Genomic DNA, 20,876 nt, shown 5'->3' with positions numbered 1-20,876 from the left:
ACATATCGGTGTGGTACACGCCAGAAACTAACCTGTGTTAATGACGCTAATGTGCTCGAATCGACGGTATCCTGCGAAGAAGATAAAACATGAAGAGGTCGAAAATACGTGTTTTCTAACATTTGACAGGAACATAAAAAAGAGACATAAACTGTAACCAAATAAAGTGAGTTGACGACGAGAATTCGTGATCGATTGACACACACACACAGTTATGCTAAACCCCCTTTGCAATAGGACCAACCATCAACGACGAGAAGCATGTAACGAATGAGAACGGCGAGTGAAGTGGCTTGAAAGCGTTCAAGTTCTACAAGCTGGTTGTGGGTGTTGTTTTACTGTCAGGGAACGCCATTTCCATTTATTTCGTAATGCATACCTGATTTTGGCTCATAGCTTCCAGTTCCTGTGCGAGACTGTTGGATGTTCCATTCAATAGATTCCGACCCTCTTCAACACCCTTCGTCAGTACCACTGCCTGCAATTCTTCGTTCGCTTCCTCCAGCTGTTTGTTCTTCTGTCGCAGTTCATCCATTTCCTGGTGTAGTTCCTCCAACCGAAGAGATTCGGGTGAGGTGGTTGGCAGCGCTGGGCCACGCTCCGAACGCAAGCGCTCACATTCTTTGCCTAATTCAACCATCAGGTCTTCGGCTGCCTGTTTATCGGCTTTGTGTCTAAAAATTTAAAAAAAAACATAATTAGCTACATGGTAACGCCAACCATATCCAAACATACTTCTTCTCGTTGGCTTTGGCCTCGGCGAGATCCTGCTGGGACACCATCAGACTATCTCGCGTCTTCTCCAGCTTATCTTCGGTGGCGTGCAAATCTGCGGCCTGTTTGTCGCACTGTAACCGCAACCGGGAAATTTCCTCCCGCAGCTGGTTCGCTTCCATCTCAATCGTCCGTATCCGGATCTGGCAATTTTCATTCTGTAGTTTAGCTTCCCGTTCGACACGGGCCAACAGTTCCCGGTGTCGCTTCTGCTCTTCAGCAAGGCGTTCCTCAGCTCGCAGTTCGGTCTGTAATACATGGGGAAAACAGTTAGAAACATCGCACAATTTACGTCGCGGTCGAATGAGATTGAAATGTCTTGATCAACGACGAAATGTTTTATTTCCGGTTCTTTAACCGTGGTAAGCTTTCATGCTCGAACGCACAGGAGGTATGCGATGCAGTGTGTCTGAATTCGATTTACAACAAGAAAAGAATAAGTTTGTCATGTTTTCTGTTGAATAGATCAAGTTCGCAAGGTATGATGAATAGAATGTGATTTTCATTTTTCCACTATTGTGAAATTGCTATAACTTTTGTATCAGAACAATGAAGAACAGCGCAATGATATTACGTTAACGAACGGATTTTACATTCTACTCGTTACAGGTCGACAGCTTGGAGAATTGACTTTAAACGAGAGCGTTAGAAATACTTTTGAACCCTATGGGAAGGCTGCGTGGAAGATAAAGAAATTCAAAAATGTCAAGGCGTTATAAAGCATAAAATGAATTCAACGGGTGTGAGTGAGCGAATGATACGAATGCACATAACTAAGCCGAAACCATCATACGTCATAATGGAACAGAGTGGTTCATAGCCACAAAACACCCACATCACATACGAAAGACAAAATGTTGCATGCTAATTCCATAAAAGTATTAGTAGCTATTCGTGTATGATCTTTGTAGTGAATTGTAGTGATTTGAAGTAAAGTACTTCACTAACAAACATTTATTCAAACTATAATTGTATGGGGAAAACTGACACCATGTATAAATCTGCAATTCGAATATTCGTCATCAAACTGCATATATTTCACATACATTCGACACTCTACTAAATTCCAAAATAGAAAAACGCGGTGAACCGAATACTGCTTGAAAAATTGAATGGTTCTACTGTTGGCCTCTGCTTTAAATATCAAATCAAAGCGATTGTTCACAACTAATATGTTATTTACTTCCTCAATATTGTATCTCTGGTAGGGAAAGCCTATAAACCTGTATAAACCAAACGAAACAAGACACTGCTTTCCATTGATTAAAATTTCAATCAGCTTTTATTTAAAATTCATGGCTTTATCCTTTCGGTTTTCATAGTAGATCGAAAGCCGGTTTTCAGGGTAATTCGATACAAACTGTTGAAATTACGTGGGTGGTGATGATCCCAATTCGTCCTTGTTCCTCGTAACAATTTCATTCATGTCATTATTTATCAGCATTTGTAGCGTTGAAAGTGTACTGCTAAAGTAATATATGCCGTTTTCATGATTTCAAATGCTTCTTTTGCTAGTACAGATTGTATAAATAATTTTGTTTCCAATGCATATTTTAACCCACTTGTATGCTTCGATGCTTTGTTTAGTGTTTATATAACCAACAAGAGACTGGCCCCATAGGGGGTTTATTGTGCAGAAAAATACGCATTATTTAGTCTAGGTAAATCGAATTATAGGACGACCTCTGGTGAATTCACAATTTCTTCAAAACTATTCCCACAGCATTGGCTCATATTTGTGACGACTAATATAAAATCTATTTTAAAATTATCCTATTCGAATTTCGAATGAGAACAAAAAAGGTTGTTTGAGCAGTACAATATCTTAACAATCTATAAAAAAAATTTGAGCCAAGTTTATAGGAATCTTTCGTTTTGTTTTGCATTCTTGCTTTACACGACGGTATGAATTTTGAACACATTTCACCCAGTTGCTCTGGAACCGGAAGTGCCGTCCAAAAAAAACATCAATAGCAGTCTATGAGACCAGAAAAACTATAAAAAAGTCTGTATTTATGAAAATCTACTCAGCCGTCTCTGAGAATATAAAGACAGTTCTGTTTATTTTTGAACTTTGAAATTCTGGCCAGCAATTAGCATAACCTATAAACTGAAACAATTTTGATCCAAATTTAAAAAGATTTGTATGTTTTCTACATTATAGCATTAAATGGAATATATACTAAAATGTTGAATGACAGAAGGTCGAAGAACAAAACTTCGAAGAACAAAAGGTCGAAACACTAAAAGTCGAAGGAATAAAAGTCCGAAAGCGTCAAATGGTCGAATACGACAAAAAGTCGAATTAACACAATGTCGAATATAACTAAAGGTCGAAAGTAACAATCAGTCGAATAACCATCAAATCGAAAGCGACAAAAAGTCGATTACGACGGAAGAACGAATATTTGGATGTTTTGCATTGCTGAATATCAACTGTTAAACTAAATAAATCTCCAGGGTTAAACACAGCTTAAAAGCTAAACCGAGGTAAAGTATAATTTAATATAGGATTTCGGTTCCATGCTGTCTTGTATGCGGTTTTCCCACAGTCAACCTTCTTTAGTATTCGACCTTAAGTGGCATACGACCTTCTGTAGTATTCGACCTTTCGTTATATTCAACGTTTTGTTGTATTCGACTTTTTGGTATCTCGACTATCCGGTACTTCGACTTAGGGGCCGGGTTCCACTAGGAGATTGATAGTACCTATTAGCTTTCTTCGGACAGAACCAGCGTGTGAAATCCGACGGAAAAAATAAGCCAAGAATAGATCCACTGGGTTCCTGCTTCCATGTCGTAAAAGGCGACAATTGCAGGAATTTTAAATTTTTTTTAATTGAATGATAAAAATTAGCTATTGCGCCGATCCTTTGAAGTTACAAGGTTAATAACATACATCGGTGTATTGAATGAGTAGTAAAAAATACTTATTTGTTTGATAAATTAATATTTTTTCTCGGTAGCCGGTTGCCCAATCTATTAATAAATTTAATAAATAATTAAAATAATAAACAGGGGACGGGTGTGGCGTGATGGGTAAGTCGATGCCTTTCACGCAGCCCGCCTGGGTTCGATTCCCAACCCCGCACATAGGGTCAGAAAGTTTTTCTGGCCCGAAGAGGTGAATGACATTAATGTTAAAGCCTCTATAATTGAAACAAAAAAAAAGACAGCAGTCGTTTGTATTCGTATAAACTTATTTATGTCTGCGAATTTTCGAAATCATTTCCTCGAAAATTTTTGTAACCCTGGCCGTTTAGTTCGTTGGGATTGATGTTGGAAGGTTATTCATCCAGTACTTCATGATGGAGTTCATCCTGAATTTCCCCGATTACAAAGAAACAGCTGATTTTTGCTCAAAATGTGTTTCGTGCGTATCGAACGGCGCACAAAACAATTCCTATACAGTCCAGCCGCTGATCTGCTTTACACATTGTTCAAAAAGTATCGGGACTGACCCATTACGTTTGTAATGTCAAACAAACTTTATTTTTGAATGTATCAACCAGATGGCATGTGTCAAATTTTCACGTCATTCTCACCACAAACACGCAACCTACCGACATATAAATGACGTTGCCTATTCATTCACAAAAAAAATGTTTTTAAAGAACAGCTATGGGTTTAGAGGTGTTACCCACACTCGGATCCAGTAAAAACAATAGCCGCTTTTGCTCACAATAGAACAAAAGTCACAACGCATCAATGATCGAGAAAGCTGTTCGGCACTGTTTAGTCACAATTAAAAAGATTTCTCGCGTTCGTATGGAACAGTGAATGAAACATGGACCCACCATTTTCTCTTGAGTTTCAGTCCGAAACAGGTAGCTGAGACATTCATCAATATATCGAAAATCAGTTAAAAAATGGTTAAGATGTGGATGCAAGGATGGCTTTTATCGTATCAAAGAACGTTCGCTGGCAACTCTTCACCGATTGAATCAGTGCCATCAAAGAGAGTTGGAAATCATCGCAACAACAAAATGGCTCATTTAACATAGAATCGACACCAGTGCGAGAGCGAATTTCTCTCGATGACATTTCAGAGAATCAAAGGTTAGCACGCTGCTGTGGGGATCCTCTCTGAAGCAACAAACGGTTGCTTATTCTCGTTTCGCGATCCGATTCTATACAGGCAGTTGATTATTGCGATAGAATCATTTTACTATTGCCGCTTATTCTAACTATGTGCATATAATCTTTGTATAAGTTGTGTCTATGAAAATGTATGTGAATACTCCACACAAGGGTTTTGAAATATTGCAACCTAGTATGAGAATCATCAAGTCGAATCATCGATTCGGTTTTCTGCGATAATTGTCAACTTGCGATTCTCTCTTGGTAAATTCCACACAGCGGCGATCATTATCAGACTGCAATTTTTTTTAAGGGCTGAGAAATACTCAGAGTATGAAGTGGAGCGAAGGAATGTAGAAAAATTCTCTCGCGGTTCATGCATTGAGAGACTCGAGTTCTTGTAGCATCTTCTACCGGATTGAAAATGTTGTATACAATATAGATAGCAATATAGCAGCTTCTGTGAAATTTTCGGCAATCACCAACACTGTGTGGATGTTCAAAACCTAACCATTCTTTGTAGGGTTTTATTGTCTGTATTTTGAATTCGCAACCCGACAAGGTTCATTTGAGCAACAAGGTTAATTAACCTTCTACCAGAGGAGTCAAGCTTAAGCATCTCTTCAATGCAAATCACTCGAGTCTCTGAAGAACTTATTGTGTATGAGAATAATGTCGCAAGCAGAAAGTGACAACTTCTGGTAACATTTCTTTTGCCGATTCGGGAAGTTAATGGTAAAAGACCTTTTTCGGTACTTACATACAAGATACTCGAGTGATTTCCATTAATGAGATGCATCCTCTGGGAGAAGATGAAAGTTAAGTTACTAAACTATTTCTGCTGGCTCAAATGAACCTTGTCACGTTTCACCTTACTGTTGTATATCTTCATATCTTTTCTCTATCTTAAGTCCTAGCATCCTATACTTTTGATTTTACTTATTATTCCGAGTTACAATAAATATATTCTTGTTGTTATAAATAATACTAATAATAATACCATTGTTTTCCGCTTGAAACTTCAGGTGGGTAATTACCCACCTTTAGAATTTTCGGATGGGTAGTGATCCCCACCATACCCACCTCTGTTACCGCCTATGCCATCTATACCGCAATTCCCATAGGATTTATGGCGTAGAACGGTAGCGTAATAAGTATATAAAATGACTGTAAAATCAGACTTTTGGAGATCCTTGGTTTTATATACCTTTCGACTGAAATCGGATAATGTCAATGTGTTTGCACTTTTTTGCTCAATTTTCCAGATTACAGCTCCTAAATTCGAAAAAGTCTTATGTGCATTGAAGCGGCGTTTGCATCTCCGACCGTAACATTTACCGAATGAAACAGCTTCAACAGCACTTCAAATGGAACTTGCATGTGGCGTGTACCATAGTTAAGGTAATTAGGTGTAAAATTTGCAAGCATTCAATCATCTGGACATTTCTTTTACTAGCCTCTAGCAACTAATTTAAACCTTTTACTATTTGCGAATTCATACTCGTCTAGCTGCGTGACGAGTCGCTTTGTTACTAGTAAATTGCTCTAAGTAACCCCTAGGGAATGTTTTGACCTAAATATGCTTGTGCTACAGAAATAAACAAAAAATCAACCATACTTGGTTCGATTTGTCGTCTAAGACTTTACTGGATGTCAAATGAGAAATGCACATTTAAATTTGTTCCCAAATCGAAGTTGCATCATATAGTTAATCAATATCACTATTCGGATTTAAATTGTACCATTGTTTAGCTTGACACTTCCATCTATCGATAAATCTTTATGGCGTTATTAAAAAGTGAGACTTTCGATTAAAGTGTTTTATTAAGCCGATTATTATGAATTCAACGACACCGTCGGACGTTTACGACTTGGTAAATAGTTGACAGGAAATTACTGAACCGAACCGAAGAGGGTTGTCCCATAAAACAAACCATCACCTACCGATCCCGCTACTCGCCAGCTACATAGGAAAAATCATCTTCTGCGAAGGTTGTAATGTGATCACTAGCTATAATCACCAGTCGGCCGCAGCTGATTGCGGAACACGAAAAAGTGAAAGATAACATGATCACCAACGGCGACGCCTATATTTCACTGGCACCGTCAACGTGGACGGCATTCAGGGCTTTTTGCCTGTTACACAATGCAGTTTCCCAGCTGGAAACAGTCTTGGTGGTAGTTTCCTCATTTAAAGTATTCCATAATGTTGACTGATGAAGTCTGGCTAGGAAAAACAGCGCCAGTGTGTTACTTAGATTAGTCATTAGACGCCAAGGTGTCTGCCTCACCTTGCATCTTCACAAATTGAAAACAGCGCTGCGCAACGATCGCCTGAAAAGGCGCTGATTGAGAAACGGCCGAGATACTTTTTCTACACTCGGTCGAACATTAAGCGAACACACTCGATAATGATGATTCAAAGCTACAATGTAATGCGCAGCGTAGAGGTAAAACTAATCGAAAACAGGCTAAACTAAAAGATTTAATTACACTGCCTATTTGTTGTAACTTGTTATTGCCATTTGCCGACTTGTTGTGGCGTTCGGCAGAAGAGGTCGTGGGTGTTGCATATTCATTGGAGAAAATAGGAAGTGGCCAGGAAAAACGAAGCGAATGTCTCGGCAAAAGGCAATCACTGATGATAGAGGCGTCAACAAGCGGAAAAGACGCGCGATCGATGGCTTCTTCCTGTGTGGTACCGCGTGGAACCGAAGCATGGCTACCGCCGTGCAGTGGTCGAAACTGCACGCACGCAACCGACCGGTGTTACGGATGTGCACAATGCTGTATGCTGTCAGTGTATAAATTTTGCGATAATGAAAAACCAATCTACCCATCGACAGTACGGGTGTACGTCCGGTGCGTGACAGTGATGAAGATAATTGAACATTTAAAATGTACTTGCAAGGTGGTTAATACGCACTGAACAGAAATCAGGTTTGTTTTACGGTGAGTTTGTAAATAATTAGGGTGAATATTGAGAAAACAAAAATTAATTAAAACGTTAGGTCAATTGAACATTCAGGGGTTTTTGTTTTGCACGTAAAGTGCATATTTAGTTTCGATTTCTTCACGTTTCGCCTTCGGCTCATCAGTGCTTAAAGCAGTTCAAATTGAACCGCCATCTCCGCCTAACAGTTCAATTTGAACCGCTAAGCAGACGCAAAGTCCGCACTATTTATGTGATCCTTGATGGCGGTTCAATTTAAACTGCTTTAAGCACTGATGAGCCGAAGGCGAAACGCGAAGAAATCGAAACTAAATATGTACTTTACGTGCAAACCAAAAACCCCTAAATGTTCAAATTCTGCAGCGACCAGTAGTCGGTCGTCACTCGTTTTCGTCCGAGACATCAGATAGGATATGGCACCTTAGTGTCGTATCCTTAAAGGGTCACATAAATAGTGTGGACTTTGCGTCTGCTTAGTAGTTCAAATGGGGCTACCACGTTTGGCATAAAGCCGTTTGGCATAACGACATTTGGCATAATGGTTATTTGGCATAATGGTTTTTTGGCATAACAGTCATTTGGCATGAACATGATGAACATGCTGCTTAATAGAAATTGTTCTAATTTACTGCAATTTTGAAAGGTCTAATGCGGCTACGCCTCATTGTTTTAATGACCTGCTGTACGACCTCGCTGCCGCTCGTTCGGACTTAACTAACATGTCGGCTGCTCAGCCATCCATGGAAGTTGACCATCAATGTCAATTTCCCTCTCTGAGCAGCCTAGATAGCCGTGTAGTGTCGGTAGCGGTTTCCCAACTGGCTAAGAATAACGCTACGGTCCACCTGTACCGGTGGTATAAGTCCACCAAACAGGTAAGCCGTGTGGCATCCGGCGGAATTATTTTTTACCAAGAATTGATCCACTGGTTTCCTGTTCCATGTCGTAAAAGGCCACAAAAATAGGAACTCCTAAGTCAAGGTGTATTTCCGTGCCGATGGCTGAATGGCTGCAGGAGGTTAAACAATGCAGTCGTGAACGGAATATCTTGGGATTTTCCCTTACTGTGTTAAGCGAAGCTCTGGCACAGTGGACGACTTCTTTCTTCGCAACTCGTGGGATTTAAATGATTAAAACATTTAAAAAAATCCTTACATGGTTCGCTATAGGCGATTATAAACCAATATATTTGGTTTCTTGTAGTTGTTGTACGGTAAGTGCTGGAGGTGGAGTGTTCGTTACTTTAATTGATAATGGTTAGAGTAGCACAAATCAATCTCCAGCATAAACGTACAGCAACTATGAATCTATCCAGACTTCTGCAAGAAGGTAAAGCTTCTTTAGCTTTGGTTCAAGAACCATATTTCCAAAAGGGAAACTTCTACGTTGGAAAATTGTTAAACCCAGTCTTTGTTGCCTTTAACAAGACCGGAATGACTAATCCACGTGAAATGCCTCGAGCATGCATACTTGCAAATAGTGCTCTCGATGTCTCTCTCATATCGGAGCTCACAACTCGGGATATTTGTGCTGTCACAGTTGGTATGACTACTGATGGCATAGACAGGAAATATGTCTATTGTTCGGCATATTTGCCGCATAACCAACCTTCGCCAAGCGATGACTTCAAAAGGTTGTATCATACTGCTGCAAAAGTGATTTACCGCTTGTAATCGGCAGTGACATAAATGCTCACCATATCATTTGGGGCAGCACAGATATAAATTCGAGAGGCTCTGATATGATGGAATTTGTGAGCAGTACAAACCTGCACATAGTCAATGCAGGAAACCGTCCAACTTTTGCGAGATCTGGCAGAGAGGAGGTTTTGGACGTAACTCTCTGCTCTGATAGAATTGCGCATGAGTTGGTGAATTGGCTCGTCTCCGATGAGCTCGAACCTTCGTTGTCTGATCATAAGTACATATTCTTTGATCATTCAAACGTTAAATTTGATATTATCACATATCGTAATCCCAAATCTACAAACTGGGACCTCTATGAAGAGGGCTTGGCGACTAGATTTTACGGGTACCAACCAACAATTGAAACCCCAATTGATTTGGAAAATGTTGTCGACGAGACAAACTCACTCATAGTTGCAGCATATGAAGAGGCTTGTCCACTTCGGATTGTGCGAGCTACTAGAGGAACTCCTTGGTGGAATGCTGAACTTGCTAGACTAAGGAAACTATGCAGAAGAGCTTGGAACCACCGTCGCAGAAATGGGTCGGAGGCATTCGTGTTGGCTCGAAGGGCTTACAAAAATGCTCTTCGATCGTCTGAGCGAAGTGGTTGGAAAAGCCTCTGCACAAATGTCTCTAGTCTCAACGAGGCTAGCAGATTAAATAAGTTACTTTCGAAGTCTAAGGACTTTAATGTCAGTTTCTTAAGAACTTCAGATGGTGAACACTTGTCTGATGAAGGTGATGTACTTCACTATCTTTTTAACACTCACTTTCCAGGATGTATGGATCCATCACCGACAGCTCTTCCCGAGACTTTTTCAGGTAGTTACGATTCTTGGGCCCTTGCTCGAAGCGTTGTGACGATTGATTCGGTCAAATGGGCAGTTGAGAGTTTTGCTCCGTACAAGTCTCCTGGAAAGGATGGAGTTTTCCCAGTGTTACTGCAGAAAGGGTATGAACATTTCAAACATGTTTTGAAGAAAATACTTACTTTTAGTCTTGCGACAGGATATATCCCAAGAGCCTGGCAGGAAATAATTGTCAAATTTATTCCCAAAGGCGGTCGCGACACTTATGAGGAAGCGAAGAGTTTCAGGCCTATCAGTCTAAGCTCATTTCTTCTTAAAACAGTGGAACGCATAGTCGATCACTATATCAGAAATGTTAGTTTGGGCCTGCATCCGCTACATGGAATGCAACATGCTTACCAGCGTGGAAAGTCCACTACAACCCTGTTACATGATGTTGTGTACAACATTGAAAAAGCTTTCTCACAAAAGCAATCTTGCTTGGGAGTTTTCCTAGATATTGAAGGTGCCTTTGATAACGTGTCTTTCAATTCAATTCTGGAAGCAGCCCGTGGTCATGGCATACCTTCAAGTATCACAAATTGGATACACGCAATGCTTAGCAATCGACTTCTTTGTTCATCGCTTCGGCAAGCAGAGATTAGAAAGCTAAGTGTCTGTGGGTGCCCTCAAGGTGGTGTACTATCCCCACTTTTATGGAACCTAGTCGCTGATGGTTTGTTAAGGAAACTTAATAACCTTGGATTTCCGACTTATGGTTTTGCCGACGATTATCATATATTGATGACCGGTATAAGCATTAACACTCTCTTTGATTTAATGCAGCAAGCCCTGCGATCTGTTGAACAATGGTGTTGTCAGGTTGGATTATCTGTAAATCCGGGCAAAACATCAATGGTGCTTTTCACTCATCGTAGGATAATCACAGGAGCTCGTCCGTTGCAGTTCTTTGGTTCAGAGGTCACTGTGGTCGAACAAGTTAAATACGTCGGGGTTATTCTTGACTCAAAACTGAATTGGTCTGCTCACATTGACTTCAGAATTAAAAGAGCTTGCATGGCTTTCGGCCAATGTAGACGAGCTTTTGGAAAATCATGGGGACTCAAACCCAGATATATTCATTGGATCTACACAACTATTGTTAGACCAATTTTAGCATATGGATGTCTTGTATGGTGGCAGAAAGGAGAAGTCGCGACAGTTCAGTCAAAGCTAAATCATCTCCAAAGGATGGTCCTAATGGCGATGACAGGAGCATTCACGACAACTCCTACTGCTGCTCTAGAGGCGCTACTGTGCATTAAACCACTACATGTGTTCCTAAAACAAGAAGCATTATCTTGTGCATACCGTCTTAGGGTTACAGGGCTTTGGAACAGTAACCCATTAGATTATGCTACCAGCCACACTCGCTTGTGGTCTCAAATGGTTACGTGGGATGAGTATTTACTCGCTCCTAGTGACCTAACTCTCACATGCAGTTTTCCTTTCAAAACATTCAATGTGAGCTATCCTCTTCGTGAGGAATGGTTGTCTGGTTGTCTGGAACGACAACTTGATGAACACATAGTTTGTTATACGGACGGTTCTCTGTTGAATGGTCGTGCTGGTGCTGGTGTCTGCTGTCGTGAAATGAGGCTGGAGCAGTTTCATTCACTTGGTAGATACTGTACTGTGTTTCAAGCAGAAATCTACGCGATTCTGTGTGGAGTACAATCGGCACTTCAGCAGAGGATCTGTGGTAAGCGAATTTATTTTTGTTCCGACAGTCAGGCAGCCTTAAAAGCACTCAGTTCGAATGACTCACGGTCGAATCTAGTGATCGCATGTCGAACTCAAATTGAAGACCTCATCATTTCAAATGCTGTTTACTTCTTATGGGTACCCGGCCATTCTGGTATTACTGGAAATGAATGGGCTGATGAGTTGGCTAGAGCTGGTGCAACGAATGATTTCGTTGGTCCTGAACCAGCTTTACCACTTTCAACTAGTTGGATAAAGCACAAGATTCGTTCTTGGGCTGTATCCAAACATGCCAGCTACTGGCGCAGCTTGCAAACTTGCGCTCAGACAAAAGCATTTCTACCAGATTTAAATCTGAAAATGTCAAAGTGTCTACTGCATTTCTCCAAGCATCATTGCAGTATTCTGGTCAGAGCTCTGACTGGACATTGCAAACTCAATTATCACATGGCTACTATTCAACGTGCTGAGTATTATTCGTGTGATTTGTGTGAATGCGATTATGGTACTTCATATCATCTGATATGTAACTGTCCCGCATTGACGCAGCTACGTATCCGGGTTTTTGGTTCTCCATACATGGTTGAGTCTGTGTATGCGGAGCTAAAATTGAAGGATATTCTCTCGTTTCTTACCCAATGTGGTAAGGAGCTATAGTCAGAAGGGTTCATCGTTCTTCCTGGAGTGAATGAATCCCTTCTGTATTTACCTTAAATAGGGTTTAGCAGATTGTTTGGCATCTTTTAGGGGGTGCCGAATTTACTTCTGCTCGTACATACTGCGAATCGTTCTGCATTCTTCCGGGAGTGCAGAATGGTGTCGCTTTTGTAAGATCTTCAAATCCTCTCGGGGGTTGGAGGTTTTATTAACAGCGGACTGTTCGGGACCTCGTAGAGGTTCAGAATTTACTTCTGCTTCCACTAAATGTGATCCTCAGCAGATTGTTCGGCATCCCTTAGGGGTGCAGAATTTACTTCTGCTTTTATGTGTTTTTGTGTCGTCAATTTTTCCCATTTGACATGGCTGCTCGGCCATCCATGGAAGTTGACCATCAATGTCAATTTCCCTCTCTGAGCAGCCTAGATAGCCGTGTAGTGTCGGTAGCGGTTTCCCAACTGGCTAAGAATAACGCTACGGTCCACCTGTACCGGTGGTATAAGTCCACCAAACAGGTAAGCCGTGTGGCATCCGGCGGAATTATTTTTTACCAAGAATTGATCCACTGGTTTCCTGTTCCATGTCGTAAAAGGCCACAAAAATAGGAACTCCTAAGTCAAGGTGTATTTCCGTGCCGATGGCTGAATGGCTGCAGGAGGTTAAACAATGCAGTCGTGAACGGAATATCTTGGGATTTTCCCTTACTGTGTTAAGCGAAGCTCTGGCACAGTGGACGACTTCTTTCTTCGCAACTCGTGGGATTTTAATGATTAAAACATTTAAAAAAATCCTTACATGGTTCGCTATAGGCGATTGTAAGCCAATATATTTGGTTTCTTGTAGTTGTTGTACGGTAAGTGCTGGAGGTGGAGTGTTTGTTACTTTAATTGATAATGGTTAGAGTAGCACAAATCAATCTCCAGCATAAACGTACAGCAACTATGAATCTATCCAGACTTCTGCAAGAAGGTAAAGCTTCTTTAGCTTTGGTTCAAGAACCATATTTCCAAAAGGGAAACTTCTACGTTGGAAAATTGTTAAACCCAGTCTTTGTTGCCTTTAACAAGACCGGAATGACTAATCCACGTGAAATGCCTCGAGCATGCATACTTGCAAATAGTGCTCTCGATGTCTCTCTCATATCGGAGCTCACAACTCGGGATATTTGTGCTGTCACAGTTGGTATGACTACTGATGGCATAGACAGGAAATATGTCTATTGTTCGGCATATTTGCCGCATAACCAACCTTCGCCAAGCGATGACTTCAAAAAGGTTGTATCATACTGCTGCAAAAGTGATTTACCGCTTGTAATCGGCAGTGACATAAATGCTCACCATATCATTTGGGGCAGCACAGATATAAATTCGAGAGGCTCTGATATGATGGAATTTGTGAGCAGTACAAACCTGCACATAGTCAATGCAGGAAACCGTCCAACTTTTGCGAGATCTGGCAGAGAGGAGGTTTTGGACGTAACTCTCTGCTCTGATAGAATTGCGCATGAGTTGGTGAATTGGCTCGTCTCCGATGAGCTCGAACCTTCGTTGTCTGATCATAAGTACATATTCTTTGATCATTCAAACGTTAAATTTGATATTATCACATATCGTAATCCCAAATCTACAAACTGGGACCTCTATGAAGAGGGCTTGGCGACTAGATTTTACGGGTACCAACCAACAATTGAAACCCCAATTGATTTGGAAAATGTTGTCGACGAGACAAACTCACTCATAGTTGCAGCATATGAAGAGGCTTGTCCACTTCGTATTGTGCGAGCTACTAGAGGAACTCCTTGGTGGAATGCTGAACTTGCTAGACTAAGGAAACTATGCAGAAGAGCTTGGAACCACCGTCGCAGAAATGGGTCGGAGGCATTCGTGTTGGCTCGAAGGGCTTACAAAAATGCTCTTCGATCGTCTGAGCGAAGTGGTTGGAAAAGCCTCTGCACAAATGTCTCTAGTCTCAACGAGGCTAGCAGATTAAATAAGTTACTTTCGAAGTCTAAGGACTTTAATGTCAGTTTCTTAAGAACTTCAGATGGTGAACACTTGTCTGATGAAGGTGATGTACTTCACTATCTTTTTAACACTCACTTTCCAGGATGTATGGATCCATCACCGACAGCTCTTCCCGAGACTTTTTCAGGTAGTTACGATTCTTGGGCCCTTGCTCGAAGCGTTGTGACGATTGAATCGGTCAAATGGGCAGTTGAGAGTTTTGCTCCGTACAAGTCTCCTGGAAAGGATGGAGTTTTCCCAGTGTTACTGCAGAAAGGGTATGAACATTTTAAACATGTTTTGAAGAAAATACTTACTTTTAGTCTTGCGACAGGATATATTCCAAGAGCCTGGCAGGAAATAATTGTCAAATTTATTCCCAAAGGCGGCCGCGGCACTTATGAGGAAGCGAAGAGTTTCAGGCCTATCAGTCTAAGCTCATTTCTTCTTAAAACAGTGGAACGCATAGTCGATCACTATATCAGAGATGTTAGTTTGGGCCTGCATCCGCTACATGGAATGCAACATGCTTACCAGCGTGGAAAGTCCACTACAACCCTGTTACATGATGTTGTGTACAACATTGAAAAAGCTTTCTCACAAAAGCAATCTTGCTTGGAAGTTTTCCTAGATATTGAAGGTGCCTTTGATAACGTGTCTTTCAATTCAATTCTGGAAGCAGCCCGTGGTCATGGCATACCTTCAAGTATCACAAATTGGATACACGCAATGCTTAGCAATCGACTTCTTTGTTCATCGCTTCGGCAAGCAGAGATTAGAAAGCTAAGTGTCTGTGGGTGTCCTCAAGGTGGTGTACTATCCCCACTTTTATGGAACCTTGTCGCTGATGGTTTGTTAAGGAAACTTAATAACCTTGGATTTCCGACTTATGGTTTTGCCGACGATTATCATATATTGATGACCGGTATAAGCATTAACACTCTCTTTGATTTAATGCAGCAAGCCCTGCGATCTGTTGAACAATGGTGTTGTCAGGTTGGATTATCTGTAAATCCGGGCAAAACATCAATGGTGCTTTTCACTCATCGTAGGATAATCACAGGAGCTCGTCCGTTGCAGTTCTTTGGTTCAGAGGTCACTGTGGTCGAACAAGTTAAATACGTCGGGGTTATTCTTGACTCAAAACTGAATTGGTCTGCTCACATTGACTTCAGAATTAAAAGAGCTTGCATGGCTTTCGGCCAATGTAGACGAGCTTTTGGAAAATCATGGGGACTCAAACCCAGATATATTAATTGGATCTACACAACTATTGTTAGACCAATTTTAGCATATGGATGTCTTGTATGGTGGCAGAAAGGAGAAGTCGCGACAGTTCAGTCAAAGCTAAATCATCTCCAAAGGATGGTCCTAATGGCGATGACAGGAGCATTCACGACAACTCCTACTGCTGCTCTAGAGGCGCTACTGTGCATTAAACCACTACATGTGTTCCTAAAACAAGAAGCATTATCTTGTGCATACCGTCTTAAGGTTACAGGGCTTTGGAACAGTAACCCATTAGATTATGCTACCAGCCACACTCGCTTGTGGTCTCAAATGGTTACGTGGGATGAGTATTTACTCGCTCCTAGTGACCTAACTCTCACATGCAGTTTTCCTTTCAAAACATTCAATGTGAGCTATCCTTTTCGTGAGGAATGGTTGTCTGGTTGTCTGGAACGACAACTTGATGAACACATAGTTTGTTATACGGACGGTTCTCTGTTGAATGGTCGTGCTGGTGCTGGTGTCTACTGTCGTGAAATGAGGCTGGAGCAGTCTCATTCACTTGGTAGATACTGTACTGTGTTTCAAGCAGAAATCTACGCGATTCTGTGTGGAGTACAATCGGCACTTCAGCAGAGGATCTGTGGTAAGCGAATTTATTTTTGTTCCGACAGTCAGGCAGCCTTAAAAGCACTCAGTTCGAATGACTCACGGTCGAATCTAGTGATCGCATGTCGAACTCAAATTGAAGACCTCAGCATTTCAAATGCTGTTTACTTCTTATGGGTACCCGGCCATTCTGGTATTACTGGAAATGAATGGGCTGATGAGTTGGCTAGAGCTGGTGCAACGAATGATTTCGTTGGTCCTGAACCAGCTTTACCACTTTCAACTAGTTGGATAAAGCACAAGATTCGTTCTTGGGCTGTATCCAAACATGCCAGCTACTGGCGCAGCTTGCAAACTTGCGCTCAGGCAAAAGCATTTCTACCAGATTTAAATCTGAAAATGTCAAAGTGTCTACTGCATTTCTCCAAGCATCATTGCAGTATTCTGGTCAGAGCTCTGACTGGACATTGCAAACTCAATTATCACATGGCTACTATTCAACGTGCTGAGTATTATTCGTGTGATTTGTGTGAATGCGATTATGGTACTTCATATCATCTGATATGTAACTGTCCCGCATTGACGCAGCTACGTATCCGGGTTTTTGGTTCTCCATACATGGTTGAGTCTGTGTATGCGGAGCTAAAATTGAAGGATATTCTCTCGTTTCTTACCCAATGTGGTAAGGAGCTATAGTCAGAAGGGTTCATCGTTCTTCCTGGAGTGAATGAATCCCTTCTGTATTTACCTTAAATTGGGTTTAGCAGATTGTTTGGCATCTTTTAGGGGGTGCCGAATTTACTTCTGCTCGTACATACTGCGAATCGTTCTGCATTCTTCCGGGAGTGCAGAATGGTGTCGCTTTTGTAAGATCTTCAAATCCTCTCGGGAGTTGGAGGTTTTATTAACAGCTGACTGTTCGGGACCTCGTAGAGGTTCAGAATTTACTTCTGCTTCCACTAAATGTGATCCTCAGCAGATTGTTCGGCATCCCTTAGGGGTGCAGAATTTACTTCTGCTTTTATGTGTTTTTGTGTCGTCAATTTTTCCCATCCTCCTAGTCCAACCCTTACCATTTCCTTTCAATCCTTCCCTCTTATATATCGGGAAAATGATGCTAAAAACAAATTGATGGCAAGGCACAAATCTCCAAATATCAAGGGGAACGTGCCATTTGAGCCAATTTGTTCTGATTCCTGATTCCTGATCATCTGATATGTAACTGTCCCGCATTGACGCAGCTACGTATCCGGGTTTTTGGTTCTCCATACATGGTTGAGTCTGTGTATGCGGAGCTAAAATTGAAGGATATTCTCTCGTTTCTTACCCAATGTGGTAAGGAGCTATAGTCAGAAGGGTTCATCGTTCTTCCTGGAGTGAATGAATCCCTTCTGTATTTACCTTAAATAGGGTTTAGCAGATTGTTTGGCATCTTTTAGGGGGTGCCGAATTTACTTCTGCTCGTACATACTGCGAATCGTTCTGCATTCTTCCGGGAGTGCAGAATGGTGTCGCTTTTGTAAGATCTTCAAATCCTCTCGGGGGTTGGAGGTTTTATTAACAGCGGACTGTTCGGGACCTCGTAGAGGTTCAGAATTTACTTCTGCTTCCACTAAATGTGATCCTCAGCAGATTGTTCGGCATCCCTTAGGGGTGCAGAATTTACTTCTGCTTTTATGTGTTTTTGTGTCGTCAATTTTTCCCATCCTCCTAGTCCAACCCTTACCATTTCCTTTCAATCCTTCCCTCTTATATATCGGGAAAATGATGCTAAAAACAAATTTATGGCAAGGCACAAATCTCCAAATATCAAGGGGAACGTGCCATTTGAGCCAATTTGTTCTGATTCCTGATTCCTGATTAATGACCTGCTGTACGACCTCGCTGCCGCTCGTTCGGACTTAACTAAGGGATAGCTCCTAGCTTTGGGTAATCCGGGCAAACGCCCGCAACTAGACAGAGATGATTTCTGCAGTGGCCGGAGCCGTCTCGACCTGCTAGCACTAAGTGAGTTGATTGTATAAAATGATAGTGTCAGGCCCGTACTCAGGATTTCGTTTCTGGAGGGGCCCACAAATAAGAAATAATGCGTCTAAGTGATGATTCTTGTGCATTTAGTATTTTTTGTTTTATTTTTTATTGAAGAATGAGTGCAAGTATGTAGCATTTTAAGTGAATATGTACTCACATATTTCGGATTGGACAATGAGAGATTTAAGCAAAAATTTCTATGTGTCAAAGGGAAGGGATCGATTTTTACATTTCTTCTAGTCCTAGTCCCATTCAATTTCAATGGAGTGTTCTTATAAGCCACGATGTAAGAAATATCTCGAAACTATTCAGAAAGCTCTTCTAGTTTTGCAAAATTTGTTGGCTATTTGTCGGACAGATGGTCAAGCCGGTTTTAACAAATTTATATTCAAATGAAGTGCCTTATAATACCACGTGATCCTATTTAATTTCATCGAGTCAACTTCCGTGTCTGGATCAGAGATGCCTGCAGATTTGTTTGTAAATCAGCAGATTTATAAAATAAGCTGTAGACATGTTTCAGTTGCAGACTTTTTTGTAGACTTTTGAAAATCACGTTTTTCATCTTTATGGCACTTTCTGATCATCCAGTACCATTTCCTTTAAGTTTGACATTGATTGTAATCACTGTGAAACCCGACTTTTGAGCTTCGAAAATAAATTCGATTGCAAAAAGAAGCGTGTTATTTAAAACTGGTTGATAAAATCTTCTAATTAGCACATCTTGTTAGTTGATAACCAAAAAATTCATTTCTGTTCCTGATTCCGGAAATAAAAGTTAAAAATCCCAAAATGGAAAATACTTTACTTCGATTTCGGGAGGGGCCCGGGCCCCTTCGGCCCCTCCTCTGGGTACGTGCCTGGATAGTGTGCTATTTACTACAGAATTTTAAATATTAAAAATACATAATAACAGTGTTGGTGATTGCCGAATATTTGACAGAAGCTGCTATATTGCTATCTATATTAAATACAACATTTTCAATCCGGTAGAAGATGCTACAAAAACTCGAGTCTCTCAATGCATGAACCGTGAGAGAATTTTGCTATATTTCTTCGCTCCACTTCATACCAGGGGTGGAAATAAGCAAATTTTTTAATTCAAAATAAGTAAAAATAGTCAGTATTATCATTTCTTATCACATATTTGTTGTAGATATTATAATGAATTTTAAAACAAATTACTTTTGATAAGATAAATTTTGATTTTACTTATAATTGAAAATGTCTTCATCGTTATCAGTATCACTGGCTGATTTGGAATCAATCATTTCAACAAAGTTAGGCTCGTTTTAATGCTACTCTGTGCTCATTAAACAGATTTGAAATGGCTGTCACTCCGGTGATATAATGGTATAAGTGACGTAAACGTCAAAGCTGATTATCACTCAATTTTATCGGATATGGATTATCCGATATCAATAATTTTGGGCTCGTTGGGAGAGTTTATTTCGTCGGTCGCATCGAAATTAATATCGGAGTAATATCATCAATAAAAACAGCTAATAATATTAACATGCATACCGCGATAAATAATAATTATAATAATAAGAAAAACGTGTTCAATATTTGTTCGTGCTATGCAGTTGATTTATATTACCCTACTTAGTTTGAATATCATACACAGAAATACCTGGAGTGCAGGATTCTGCTACGCCAATTCAAACGCACCATTCGAAATTTGAATCTAAGTTCGTGAAAATCTATCGATACCAGTTTCTTTTTGGAGGTTTGGATAGTTTTAATTTTTGACATCGTGATTCAAATGAGCGACAATAACAAAAAAGTTTTCTGTGGCCTAATAAACATATTTAAGTATACATGAATAGACATGAAAGAAACATTTATTTTTAAAGCTTTTCATAAAAAAATCCCTCTGTGTGATAATGCTTGAAACATAGCAGATTTCAAAAAGTTATTGAGCATTATAGCTCATAAGTGAAACTTATTGACGAAACTTTTCAAGTTTTTTTATATCGTTTATTTATACCCGGCTTCAACCTAATTTGGTCGTTCGCGGCCCCTTTAAGTAGTTTTGAATACGAAAACCGAATTTTATCTTTCAAAACCGGACTAGAACTTTAAAGAGCAAAAAACGTTTAAAGTCATTTTAAAGATAAAATCGTAGCCGGTACTTTCAGAGCAAATGTTTTGATTTTTGCATGGAAACTTTCTACGTGTTTTCCTCGGCTGCGGGATTCATTCCACATTTTGAATGTTATGTATTTTATCTAATAGATCCAAAATCGTTTGCGCTTGCAACCCACTATTTAACCTACAAGTTGTTTGAGATCTTCAA

At 40.5% G+C, this 20,876-nt stretch overlaps 1 protein-coding gene across 18 annotated transcripts in view; it reads right to left on the bottom strand.

Moving 5' to 3' along the window:
* Nucleotides 1–20,876, bottom strand: part of LOC131437563 (rab11 family-interacting protein 4B) — a 240,356-nt gene that overhangs the window by 10,775 nt on the left and 208,705 nt on the right. For 16 of the 18 annotated variants that reach the window (XM_058607001.1, XM_058606998.1, XM_058607002.1 and 13 more), the window contains 3 exons: nucleotides 736–1,022; nucleotides 380–674; nucleotides 33–71 (listed from right to left, as the gene is read on the bottom strand). In XM_058607001.1, the coding sequence (XP_058462984.1) occupies nucleotides 33–71; nucleotides 380–674; nucleotides 736–1,022 (621 nt within the window). The remainder of the gene's footprint in view (nucleotides 1–32; nucleotides 72–379; nucleotides 675–735; nucleotides 1,023–20,876) is intronic. The other 2 variants (XM_058606994.1, XM_058606995.1) reach the window with 1 other exon arrangement.

This window comes from Malaya genurostris, chromosome 3 (assembly GCF_030247185.1).
Source record: "Malaya genurostris strain Urasoe2022 chromosome 3, Malgen_1.1, whole genome shotgun sequence".
Classification (NCBI taxonomy): domain Eukaryota; kingdom Metazoa; phylum Arthropoda; class Insecta; order Diptera; family Culicidae; genus Malaya; species Malaya genurostris.
This window is presented reverse-complemented; position numbering and strand designations above follow the sequence as displayed.